Source organism: Triticum aestivum, chromosome 1A (assembly GCF_018294505.1).
Source record: "Triticum aestivum cultivar Chinese Spring chromosome 1A, IWGSC CS RefSeq v2.1, whole genome shotgun sequence".
Taxonomy (NCBI): domain Eukaryota; kingdom Viridiplantae; phylum Streptophyta; class Magnoliopsida; order Poales; family Poaceae; genus Triticum; species Triticum aestivum.
The window spans coordinates 497,636,528-497,649,622 of NC_057794.1; the positions used below are offsets into that span (position 1 = coordinate 497,636,528).

At 48.7% G+C, this 13,095-nt stretch overlaps 1 protein-coding gene across 1 annotated transcript; it reads left to right on the top strand.

Moving 5' to 3' along the window:
• The first annotated feature begins 3,004 nt into the window (after nucleotides 1–3,004).
• LOC123159221 (V-type proton ATPase subunit E) lies at nucleotides 3,005–4,697 on the top strand. Its single transcript, XM_044577075.1, has 6 exons — nucleotides 3,005–3,371; nucleotides 3,489–3,589; nucleotides 3,678–3,834; nucleotides 3,931–4,127; nucleotides 4,254–4,353; nucleotides 4,443–4,697. Exons 1-6 carry the CDS (start codon nucleotides 3,270–3,272, stop codon nucleotides 4,479–4,481), a joined length of 696 nt encoding a protein of 231 aa, XP_044433010.1. The 5' UTR covers nucleotides 3,005–3,269; the 3' UTR covers nucleotides 4,482–4,697.
• Nucleotides 4,698–13,095: the final 8,398 nt, after the last annotated feature.

Here is a 13,095-nt window from a genome sequence, read left to right on the forward strand (position 1 = left end):
TGAGGACCTCTAGTATTTTATAAATTGAAGGGTTTTACAAAGTGGCACTTGCTGGTAGGCTACAGTGGGTTTTTTTTACTTTTTTATAGGTGAAGGTGAGGATTTTTTTTCTGAGATATTTTTTAGACGGAGGCGAGAACTCTATGTATTTTTTTAAATGAAAACGTGCGTACAATTTCCTCTCAAGCGGCGCCACAGGGTGGCGCCCCAACCATAGTATGATGTATATTGTGGGGCATGAGTGTCCTTTATTAACTCTTGAAAGTTGAAATAACGAACCAATGCATTTACCCTTCTAACCTAACCAAAAAGTTGTACAACTTGATGAAAAAAAGTGAAGGGCTCCCTCATGCAATTTACTGCAAAGCCATCTCTAATGAAAAGCAATTCGCCACATTTTCTAAATTAGGGAAATTATTCCGCTGAGACCTCTCATTTCTCGCTCTTATCACAAGACCCACTAACTCGTGTTCTAAATGAGCCAGTGGTCGACGTTGCCATGCCAGGCCAGCAGAATTTTTTTAATTTCATATGGCATGATTTTTTAGATCGAATCATCATTTTAGTTAACACCTTTTGTACTTCAACAAATACTAAATGCAAAACAAGCAAACTTAGGAGGCCGATTCGAATAATTACCACTAGACAAGTAATCTTGAACTCCTTTGGTGCTCTCTAAATAACTAAGAAAATCAGAGGATAATATACTAAGAATAACTTTATATTGCGGCAAAGAGAAGCAAATATTTATAATTGACCAATAAATTGTTACATCGCCAGATCATCGTATATTTAGAGACATCACAACTCCAGGTCATATGAAATTGAGACGACCCACTATGTGATGTTGGCATTGTTTAACCAGAAGATACCTCCCCGATCATTAGTGTTGACAACTCAATCAAGGGCAATCCGCATGCTTGTGCTCGACATCTTCTGATAGAAAATCAGGAAAATGCACTTGCAGTCCTTCATGTAACAAATAGCGATAATACAATCCAACAAAATCATAGAATGATTTATTTCAATGGAGTTGAACATTTGTATTCTTATATATATGTGTGTGTCCTGCAAAAAGAATTGTTTCAAGACCAACAACAGTATCTTGTGTCCACAAGCCTAAACATATATGTATCACTGTGACTATCGTTGTCACCCCCCCCCCCCCCCCCCTAATTTTATAAACTTCCTAAAAATTATCTCGCGCCCCTGATTTTTAGGTGGGTGGGGCCCCTCCTCCCTTCTCCAATCCTAATTATCTACGTTGCCCTTCATGTAAACAACATAACTTTATTTATATAAGTGTACCATTACTCATTGGAGAGACTCACGTGATGAGGCTTTTTATACGTACGTACCTCGGTTGAGATCTTTCTAGAGGGAGAGAAAAAAAGAATAGAGAGAAATCTAGAAACCGCCGCATGCACGGGAAGACAAAAAAAATGCATGGCACCACAACATTGATATGATGCATTGTTGACCGGGAACTGCTTCGTCATAAAAAATGCAAGATGAATCCAAGATTCTACCCGGCCATATCCCAAGGTAATGCACCTGTCAGCGCGTGATTGCTTGATTAAAGACGTGAAAAAAACTCAAAAAACATCAAAAAAGAAACCTGGTTAGAAATAGTGCGCCGGGTATAACTTATCTATATGTTTATCTTATCTAAATATCTATGTGTATATAGATATGCTTTTATAGTTTATTTGAACTTTATTCTTATTTTTCTAATTTTTAAATTATTTGACTTTCCTAAATGAATGTTGATTTTTTTTTCATTTTCCTTTTTTTGTTTTGAAAATTTATGGTAGCCATGTTGCCACTGTATTGAACATTAGGGTCTAAACTTAGACTATTTCAGTAGTCAATTTTAAAAATATCGAATATCAAGTTCACATCGGTTTGGTTTCTTGCTCAAAAAATGTCACCGTGGTACAAAATATGTAAGATGATAGTGTCTGAGCATAAAATAATAAGATTAAAATTTATTAAGAATAAACTAGGAAAAACTCATAGAATATTTCCCAAGATAAAAAGAGGTACATTACATATGCATATCTAAAAATTGTTATGCATGAATTTGATGCAGTTGCAAATACATAATCTTATTTCCAACCTTTTCTAGAAAGATTTATCCTCATCTACATACTCGCTCAATGACGAAATGAAATTCATATTAGTTTAATCTTTAGTCAAACTTTGTAAACTTCAAACAAGTTTACAGAAAAATTATCAACTTCTACAATATCAAATGAGTACCATTAGATTCATCATGAAATATAGTTTTCTTATGGTATATGTTTGATGTTGTAAATGTTTGCATTCTTGTATAAATTTTTAAGTTTACTGAGTTTGAGTTTGGACAAATCTTACTTTGACATCGATAAAATATTGGTCTATATCGTGGACATATCAGATAAAAAAAAGGTCATAGCTTTCGATATATCAGCAGACGAGTGTGAAGATAACTTCTACATAATGATATTTACTGATAGTTTGGAGTGTGTTATATATGTATCAGTAAACTCCAGTGCCAACCTATCGGCCGATATAACAGTTGTATCAGATCTAGAAGACTGGCAGTAGTTTAAAGCCGAGAATGAACTCGCTTTTGTTAGCAATAATAGATTATATACACAAGATTTTTTTTCTTCTTTTTTTTTGGAGAAGAACACGGAAGCATTTTTCGATTATATACACACAAGCTGGGTTGCAACGAACAGCACGAACCGGGCTGGCTTGAGTAATTCTTTTTGAATCAGGAGTAAGGGCAGCGGGCCTGCTAAAGTTGAGGCTTGGGCTTTCTTTAATGGGCCTCCGAATGTGGGCACTACAGGATGTTTATGTTTTTCACTAGCAAAAAGGATGTTTTTGTGTTTTTTTTCTAAATAAAGATGCGAGGGAGGGGCTACAGTGCAATGCCGCATGCATGCATGGTCAGTACTCAGTACTCGGAGGGGAGGGGAGAGAGCTAAATTTGGCGCGGAATGCAGGGAGGGAGGACCGGTTCTCTCCTCTCTCCCCCCCGTCCCCCCATGCATGAGATCCGAACTCTGCGTTGGTCATCTTCCGCTCCCCGTCTCTGCCTTGGTGTCTCTCCACCCAATCCAAGGAAAAGCGAAGATCGAGCACCCAAATCCATTTCCCAACCCTCGGGGACAGACAAGCTCGTTTGATCCGTTTGCCAGGTAGATCAGACAGAGATCCCCAAAAGGAAGTAGGCACGCAGGCAGTTACGTCGTCGACCAAGTGATCATCGATCCAAGATGAACGATGTGGACGTCGGGAAGCAGATCCAGCAGATGGTCCGGTTCATCCAGCAGGAGGCCCAGGAGAAAGCCAGCGAGATCTCCGTCGCCGCAGAGGAGGTCTGTACTCTATCTATCACCGTGTCGACCGATCGATCCTCTGCATTAATCTGTTCATTCAACTTTAAAAGGTCGAGGATGAATCAATCTGAATATCTGATCCCTGGCTGGCTGCAGGATTTCAACATAGAGAAGCTGCAGCTGGTGGAGTCGGAGAAGAGGAAGATCAGGCAGGAGTACGAGCGCAAGCAGAAGCAGGTGGACATCCGCAGGAAGATGTGAGTCGTCGACATGCCTATCTCGTCTCGTTCTCTCGTGAAGCCGCGCCGGCTGGCCTGGCCTGACTAGCATGGTGCATGCATGCAGCGAGTACTCGATGGAGCTGAACGCGGCGCGCATCAAGGTGCTGCAGGCGCAGGAGGACGTCGTGGGCGAGATGAAGGAGAACGCGTCCAAGACGCTCGTCCGCGTCACCAAGGACACCAACGTCTACCGGAAGATCCTCAAGGGCCTCATCGTGCAGGTGAGTCGGTTAACCGTCGCATATAGCAGCTGCTTCTGAAGAAGATGCAGTGCAGAGGGACTGACCAGTGAAGGGATGGACGGACGGACGGAGCAGAGCCTGCTCCGGCTGCGGGAGTCGTCGGTGGTGCTGCGGTGCAGGGAGGCGGACCGCGTCCACGTGGAGCCGGTGCTGGAGGCGGCCAAGAAGGAGTACGCCGAGAAGCTCAAGGTGAACCTCCCCAAGATCATCATCGACGGCAAGGTCCACCTCCCGCCGCAGAGGGCCAACGACGCCGCCCACGGACCCGCCTGGTATGTTGTTGTATACTTGTAGGCATTACATCGCATAGCTGCACTGTCTCCTCCATTAGTGCTGATCGATCGCCATTGAACCTTCAACTGATTGTTGAGCTTGGATATGCACGGACATACATACAGCTCTGGGGGCGTGGTGCTGGCGTCGCAGGACGGCAAGATCGTCTGCGACAACACGCTGGACACCAGGGTGGATGTTTGCTTCAGGCAAAAGCTTCCTGAGGTACGTATCTAAACCTTTCAGTGATGCATCCTTAATCCTCATCGTCATGCAGCATTTGAAATGTTTCTCGTCTTCGCCTTGTGTTGCAGATCAGGAAGAAACTCTACGGTCAGCAAGTGTCACAATAAGTCTCTTAATTTAGTGTGCGCTGCCATTGTGTGTTTTCTTCTTCTTCTTGAATAAAGCACCGCAACAGGGCGGTTCATGATGTGTTTGTTGTACTCTAATGTTCCTCTATCTATATATCGTCGGCTCATCGCCAACAATACCTACCTGCAATGATATATTCTTGCATTTGTAAGCTGTAACTGGGTATATTACCTCTGCATCACCTATCGCTTTAACTAGATTTCAGTCAGCTGACTTTTAGTTTTGTGGTCAGTCTATTTTCTGGCTGTTGGATTGTGTTTATAAGATTTATGTAGTTTTTCTTTTTTCTGTCTTTAACTAGATTTCAGTAGCTGACTTTTAGTTTTGTGGTCAGTCAATTTTCTGGCCGTTGGATTGTGTTTTTAAGATTTATGTAGTTTTTCTTTTTTCTGTCACGTTTTGTTGGTCGTACTGGCCTGTTTGGATTCGACTAACCCCTATTTTAGGTCAGTCGATTTTCTTCTTGGGCTGGATTTTGGTGTGTGCATGCTTTTTTCCATGGGCTTGCTTTGTTTTCTGCACGTGTATGCTTTTATTTTTCTATTTTTCAGTTTAGTTTTTTACATGTATTTCCAGATGTTGAGTGTGTGTAAATGTATACATGCAAGTACTATATACAAATTACATTAGAGTATGGAAACTTCACTCTTATATATTTATTCAACATATTATAAAAAGTGCATTTTTGTGCTAATTGTGTGAAATTTTCATTTTTTATTTTTGTTATTCTTTTGAGGGTAATACCAATGGTAATTGTTTGTGCTAACTAAATGCATTTTTGTATCATTATGTGTTTGTATGCACGAAAGTACTATACAATATGTGTGTACATTATATTGGACTGCTAAAGTTAATTTATTATATTATAAAAAGTGCAATTTCACTGTAAAATTTTCTATAAGTTTTTCTTTATTTTCTTTCTTCTTAAGAGTAATATCAATGCCACTAATTTATTCTCTCTTAGAAAACTTTATTTGCTCTATTATGTTTAGTAAGTATACACGCAAGTTTGATACACCATGTGTGTAAATTATAGTAGAGAGCAAAAATTGCACTGTATATACTTATTTTTACATATTAATAAAAGTGCAAATTCAGGGCATACTTGTGTGCAAGTTATTTTTTAATTTCCTTTCTTCTTAAAGAGTTTCATTTCCACTAGAAAACTTCATTATTTTGTTTTTGCTTTAGTTTTTATATTGTCTTTCCTCTTAAATGGTTTCATTCTTACATAGAAAACTTCAGTATTTTGTTTTCATTTTCATTTTCATTTTGTTTTCATTTTCCTTTTTAACGGTAATACCAATATCGTTCCACTATTATATGGTCATTCTTTTGTATTATAAAAAACACAATTTTTGTATAAAATGTGTGCAATTTTTTTAATTATTATTATCATCATGTTCTTCTTAAGAGATAATAGAAACGCCAATAATTCATTCATTCTTAGATAACTTCATTTTTTATTTCCGTGCGTATGTATACACGCAAATACTATATGATATGTGTGTAAATGACCATTTATCTGTAAATTGTCCGCAAATTTTTCATTATTTATCTTAGCTTTGTTTTCATTTTCTTTCTTCTTAAAGGGTAATACTAATGCCACTAATTCATTCTTCCTTAGAAAACTTATAGTTTGATTATGTTTTAGTTTTATTTCATTTTCTTTGTTCTTTAAGGATAATACAATGGCACTAATTCATTCCTTCTTAAAAAAACTGTTTTCGTTGCGAAATTCCACTATTATATGCTTATTCTTGCATATTATAAAAAGTGCACTGTCTGTGTATTTTTGTCATTATGTGTTTTTATTGGTTTCATTTTCCTTTTTCTTAAAGGGTAATGCCAATGCCACTAATTGATTCTCCCTTAGAAAACTTCATGTTTTTTTATTTTTATTTAATTTTATTTCATTTACTTCTTCTTTAGGAATAGCAACAACTCCACTAATTAATTCCTTCTTATGAAACTTCCTTTTTTGTGAAAATTTCACTACTATAAGCTTATTTTTGCATATCATAAAATGCAATATCTTTGTATGTTGTGTGCAAGTTTGTTCATTTTTTTAATGTGTTTCATTTTGTTCTTCTTAAAGGGTAATACCAATTCGACTAGTTCATTTTCCCTTAGAAAACTTTATATTTTGATTTTATTTTAGTTTTTATTTCATTTCTAGCCTTCTCAAAGGGTGATACCTATGCCACTAATTCATTCACCCTTAGAAAACTTAAAGGGTAATACCAATTTTCCTTTTTCTTAAAGGGTAATACCAATTCGACTAGTTCATTTTCCCTTAGAAAACTAATTTATTCCTGTTTAGAAGGCCCTTTTGTTTTAGTTTTATTTTAATACAATAGTATAAGGACAGTCAAAACCTGGTGCGTGGCCTTCTATCCAAGGCCCGACTTTGTTCTGATCCAAAAGGAGTCATTTATCATGAGATTAAAGGTTTCAATAGACTGAAATCCAGTCGAAAGCACTAGTTGAGGAGTACTCGTTGCAAAGATCACTCCAATTCCTAGGTTGCGACAAGTGGCGCACATGCAGCGCGTCACTTGTCGCACCCTGGGAGTTTTCCCTTTTTTGTAGATCCGTTTATTCGAAACATTTTATCTCTTAAACCGTGCGTCCAAATCTCAAACGGTTTTCATTGTTGGATTCTCGTGTTGAGATTTTTAAAACTAGATCCCATGTTGATAGGTTTTGGCGAACTTTTTTATGAAAAAAACCGTCTGAAAAACCCAGACGAAAAAACTGAACCGGGAGAACTGGTTTTTTTCCTTTCCAAAAGAGGCATGCCCGTGCCTCTCACGAAATCACAAACGTGCCTTTCGCGGAAGCAAAATCGTGACTCTCGTGGAAGGAAAAAAAAAAGAGAGAACGCGTTTTTCCGTTTCCGAGGAGCCACGGCCGTGACTCTCGCGAAAGCACACTCGTGCCTCTCGCGAAAGCAAAACCGTAACTCTCGCGAAAGGGAAAAAACAGAAAACATGTTTTTTTGTTTCTGAGAGGCACGGCCGTGACTCTCGCGAAATCACAGCCGTGCCTCTCGCGGAAGCAAAACCGTGACTCTCGTGAAAGGAAAAAATAATAGAAAATGCATTTTTTGCGTTTTCAAGAGGCACATCCGTGACTCTCGTGGAAGCAAAACCGTGACTCTCGCGAAAGGGGAAAAAACAGAAAACGCATTTTTTTTCGTTTCCGAGAGGCAATAGAAAATGCGTTTTTTTCGTTTCCGAGAGGCACAGCCGTGACTCTCGCGAAAGGGGGAAAAACAGAAAATGCATTTTTTTTCGTTTTCGAGAGGCACGGCCGTGAGTCTCACGAAAGCAAAATGTTACTCTCACGAAAGGGAAAAAAGAAAAGCGCTTTTTTGCGCAATTTTTTTTTTTAGAAAAGCTAAGAAAGACCGGTGAAAAACCAAAACGTCGAAAAAAGAAAAAAAACCGTTTAAATAGCCGAAAACACGTACGAAAAAATAAAAAAAATAAAATCTGAATGAAGCGCCTAGAGCGTGACACGTGGCAAATGGCGCTGATCGTTGCAAGGCTTCCAAAGGAACGCTTGTTAACTAGTGGCTCCCAAATTCATTGACGATTTGCCTTTTTGTACTGTAGTAAATAGCCCATGAACGTGCAGCCTCTGTTGCTGATGGAACTAGGCCTTGGCAGGTTTGGCTGAATGCTTTGTCAGCTGCTGTCTGCATGAGTTCGGGGCTTTGGGCATCATGTTTGGACGTTTGGTGACCCTGAAAGTCAGTTAACAAAATGTTTTTGCTTGTTCCGTGGCGCTCCAACGCTCCGGAATGGAGGAAGACGCGCTCCGCTCTCGCTCCCCCACCAGCCCCTCGCCATGCGCCTCCCCGGTCGTGTCGACCACCACATCGGCGCTACTCACTCCGAGCCCGTCGACCACCTCACCCCCTGCCTGACGCTGGCCTCTCCCCGGCGCCTCGAACTCCGCGGCTGCGCAGCTGCGAGTCCTTCAGCACCTGCGGTCGCCCCAGGCTCCCCAAGGCACGTCGGATCTGGCTGGATCTGGTTCCGGTCACCTTGAAGTGGGCGGTCCGAGCGAGGCCAGTGGGTAGTCGCCCTGCTTGGCAAGCGGGCATTCATGCCCTGCGCCGGCCTACTTTGGGCGCCTCCCCTCGCTGATCTCGATCCTGCCCTCCTCCACCATTACTGCTCTGCACTGTGCATCATCCCCCCCTCCTCGCCTCGCATCCACAGTCTACATCCCGCCCACCTCCTCCTTCAGTGTGCTGCAGGGCACGCTTCCACCCTCCTCCTCCCGCTCGGAGGTGCGGGATTCGCGCGATGGGCGGGCCCCAGAGGCCTCTGCTTGGAAACTGGTCGCTTCGAGGAAACGGCGGCGTGCACTGCCCGTACCATCTTCAGCCGGGCTAAGTAATGGCCGCCCGCGCTTCCCAGCTGAGCTCCTGCTCGCCGAGCAACGGCGCACTGACTATTTGAGGCGCTTTCGCGGCAAGTGTCTTCGCTGTCTCACCCCGGCCACCGTGCAATTGATTGCCGAGATCCCGTGCGCTGTTCTTCCTGCTGACATTGGGGGCACCGCTCCAGGTCCGCCCGCTCCCCCGCCCGCAAGCCCGCCCCTAGCCGGAGCTCCTGCGTTCCACCTCCGCCTCAACCTCCCACAGCGCCTCGCCGCATCCCGCCACCACCACCACCTGCGTCTCGCCACCCCACCGCACCCAGCCACACCCCACCGCCACCTCAGGCCGCGCCACCGCCCTCTCCTCCCGTCCGTGCGCGCCCCCCTGCCCTGCCGCCTGCGCCGATGGCCTACCTCCCTGGGGACCCCTCCCGCCGCCCGGCGGCCGACGCCACCTTTTCGGTGTGCTCCCAGGCTGTCGAGGACGCGGCCCGCCATCTCAGGGGCACAGCGGTGGTCGTCACCCTCTCGGAGCAGCGCCAGGACATCAACCCACAGCTCGTCGCCAAGGCCATCGAGCGCGACCTCGCCATTCCTTTCGACCAGATGCACGTGTCAAGGCACAATCCTGAAGACTTCCTTGTCCAGTTCGCGCACGCGCGTGATCGCGACATTGCTATCGACGCCGGCGTGGCGTCCTGCCGCGGGGTGGCCATGACCCTCGCCGCCTGGAGGCCGCTCGCGGGCGGGCATCAACGAGCCTGGCGCTTCTACTGTCGCCTGGCCATTGAGAACCTCCCCGTCCAGGCGTGGCGACGTGAGGTGGTGCAGGACGTGCTCGGCCTGTCCTGCTGGGTGGACAGGATGGAGCGCCAGACGACGTCGCTGTCCAACACCGCGCTTGCCTACGCTTGGGTGTGGGCGTGAAGCCCCGATGACATCCCCCTCGGCAGCGGCCATTCTTTCCTGGATCGTGCGCCGGACGGCCGTGGTCGCCCCGCTCTCCCCGAAGGCACCCCGCGCAAAGAGGCGCTGCACGGTCCCCAGTTCCCCGTCATCATCCACCTGGACCTGACCAAGGACTACACGCCGCTGGCCGATCGCGCGCCCGGGGCCAGCCAGGAGTGGCCCATCGAGGAGCGGTTCGGCTGGACTCGTCACTTTGAAGATGACACGGTGGCGCCCGCCCCGCGCCGCCGCCCCGCGGCCAGGATCACCCGCGCCCCTATCCCAGGCGCCGTGGGGGTGATGATGACGATGACGTGGCGGGTGACCGCGACCGTGGGCGTGGGCGCCGGGGCGAGTCGCGTCCGGCCCGGCGCAGCGGTCTGCTTGGCTGCCGCTCGGATGGCTCAGTGCGCGGTGCCACCCCGGATGGGCGTCGGTCGCACGGCTCTTCATCCCGCCACGGACGTCGCCACGCTACGTCTCCTGGCTCCTTTCACGGGCGGAGCACCTCGCGTGGCTCCAGCAGCGGCCAGTCGTCGCGCCGCAGCCGCTCGAGGTCCCATGAGCGTTTTCGCCGCGGGGGTGCCCGCTCCGCCTCCCCGACAGGCGTTTTGGCGGATGCGGCCGTGCCGCCTCTCGTCTTGGCTGCGGTGCTGCCTGGCGCCCCGGCGCTGCCTGTGCTGTCTGCGGATGGCGCCAGGTGCACTCCTTCCCAGCGGACGAGACCCTGTGGCCCTACACCGGCCAAGCCCCACTCCCCTGGTCTGGTCTCTCGGCTACGGAGATGGGCCTGCTGCCTGCATCGGCCCAAGGCCCGGACGAGGAGCCCTTGCAGCCCACGCTGCTGCCCAGTGCGCCCCTCGCCCCCTGGCCCAACCTCGGCTACATGGACCCGGCCCCGCCCGCTCTCGAGGAGGTCGTCGTCCACAAGTCTCCTGCTGACCGGGTCCACCTGGACGACGTGGCTGACAGCCTGGCTTGTAAGTTCACCGGGCTGGAAGTCGACGAGGACGGCCCAGCGTCGCTTCTTGCCAAGCTCTTCACGCCGCCGGCCTCGCTGCTTGGGCCGCCACCGCCCCCTCCGATCAAGACCGGTGCTGGCTCCCCCGACCCTCCGGTGATGGTGCCCACCCCCATTGCGACACCACCGCTGCAGCGTCGGGCCGGCGCGCGGATCGCCAAGGGTGCCACGGGTCTGACCCAGCAGCAGAAGGCGCAGGCGCGCCTCGCGCAGCAGCTGGAGTTCATCTCGAGGCCGGAGCACTTCACGCCAGAGATCCGGGAGCATTGCATCAACAGGTTCAAGGCTCCGCTTGGGAAGCTGACGGCAAAGCTGGCCAGGGCTGCTGGGGTGCACGCCAAGGCCTCAATCAACTTGCCAGATCAGGAGATCGCCGCCCTGGCCGGCGAGGAGGCTGGACTGCCCGTCTGAGGCAGCACGTGGACTAGTCATGGGCCTTCACCTCCGTCATGATAGTTTGCCAGATCAGTAGGATTATGCTTTGTTTCGGGCCGTCCTGTGACCGCGCCGTAGTTTCGCTATGTCCTGCACCGTTCTGTGACCGCGCTGTCGATGTTGTTGTTTTTCCTTCCCAAGCGTGCCCGCCAGCCGCTCGTAGCCCTGTACCAGCCAATGTTGTTGTTCTTCAAAGTGGCACTGCTCGCTGTTCAAGCGTGTCTTCGTCATCGGGTTGCCTGCTGTTTTCCCAATGAATATGCCTTTTTCCTTGCTAAACTGGAATGCACGTCGACTGAATGATAAAACCCGCTGTGGCGGGATGCGCTCGCTCGTGAACCAGACACGATGCGCTCTTGTATGCGTCCAGGAAACCAAAAAGTCCGCGTTTACGCCGCCGGAGCTCTGTGAAACGGTAAGCCCCGTGCTCTCAGAGCATGCCGTTTTGCCAGCGGATGGCACGCGAGGCGGGATCTTACTCGCTTGGAACCCGTCTGTCTTTCGGCTTGATTGCATTGCGGTCACCGAGTTCGCCATCACCGCCCGCGTCAATCCTCTCCTTGGTGGCCAGCCCTGGTGGTTAACCTCCGTTTACGGGCCAACGGGTGACGCGGATAAGCTGCGCTTCCTTGCTGAGCTCGCGGGTCTGCGTGCGGTGGCGCACGGGCCCTGGCTCATCGTCGGCGACTTCAACCTCATCTACGAGGCGCGCGACAAGAGCAGCCCGAACCTCAACCGCCGGCTCATGACCTGCTTTTGGGACGCGCTGAATGCTAGTGAGCTCCGCGAGCTCAAGCTGGCCGGGCGGCGTTTCACCTGGTCCAATGAGCAGGCTAGGCCAGTGCTGGTCCGTCTGGATCAGGCCTTCTGCGACGGTGACTGGGACCTCACCTTCCGAGGCACCAGGCTACAGCCGCTGGCCACCGCCATGTCGGATCACTGCCCACTGCTGCTTACTTGTGAGCCGCCGGTCCGACGGCCGTCGTGCTTCTGTTTCGAGGCTTTCTGGCCACATATCGAAGGCTTCCAAGAGCATGTCACCGCGGCCTGGAACGAGGGATGCCCGCCGATGGATGCGTTCGGTCGCCTAGCCCTCAAGCTACGGCGAACTGCAGCGGCATTGCGCCGATGGCATCGCACTCGCATTGGTGACACCCGACTGCTGCTTCTGTTCACCCAGGAGGTTGTGTTTCGCCTTGAGACGGCTCAGGAATCCCGTAACCTCAAGGCGGATGAGTTGCAACTGCGAAAAATCTTAAAGTCCAGGATCCTGGCCCTCACGGTCATTGAGCGGATCCGCGCCAAACAGCGATCCAGGGTAACGTGGTTGCGGGCCGGCGATGCCAACACGAAATTTTTCCACCTCAAGGCAAATGCTCGGCGCCGAAAGAACTTTATCGCATCCCTGAGCAATGACAACGGCATTGCCACTGATCAGGGCCGCAAGTCGGAAGTCGCCACAGCTTTCTTTCAGCGACTTGTGGGCACACCGTAGGCTTGCCGCGCCACTGTTGACTGGGACGGGCTTGGCCTACAGCACGCTAACCTCGATGAGCTTGAGGCGCCTTTCTCGGAGGAGGAGATCCTTGCGGCCATCAAGGACATGCCCAGTGACCGTGCGCCGGGGCCGGGCGGTTTCACCGGGGGTTTTTACAAGGCGGCGGCCCCCACCATAATGCCGGACCTGCTCGCCGCATTCCAGCAGTTGCACCAGCTGAATCGGGCGAGCCTGCATCGCCGGAACACGGCTAACATTGTGTTGTTGGCCAAAAAGGTGGACGCAACTTCGATGG

Bases quoted from the DNA above. Each gene is read 5' to 3' on its own strand.
- LOC123159221 (XM_044577075.1), top strand. From the start codon at position 3,270: ATGAACGATGTGGACGTCGGGAAGCAGATCCAGCAGATGGTCCGGTTC. The intron at 3,590-3,677 runs GTGAGTCGTCGA...GCATGCATGCAG, and splicing joins GTGGACATCCGCAGGAAGAT to CGAGTACTCGATGGAGCTGA. The intron at 3,835-3,930 runs GTGAGTCGGTTA...CGGACGGAGCAG, and splicing joins TCAAGGGCCTCATCGTGCAG to AGCCTGCTCCGGCTGCGGGA.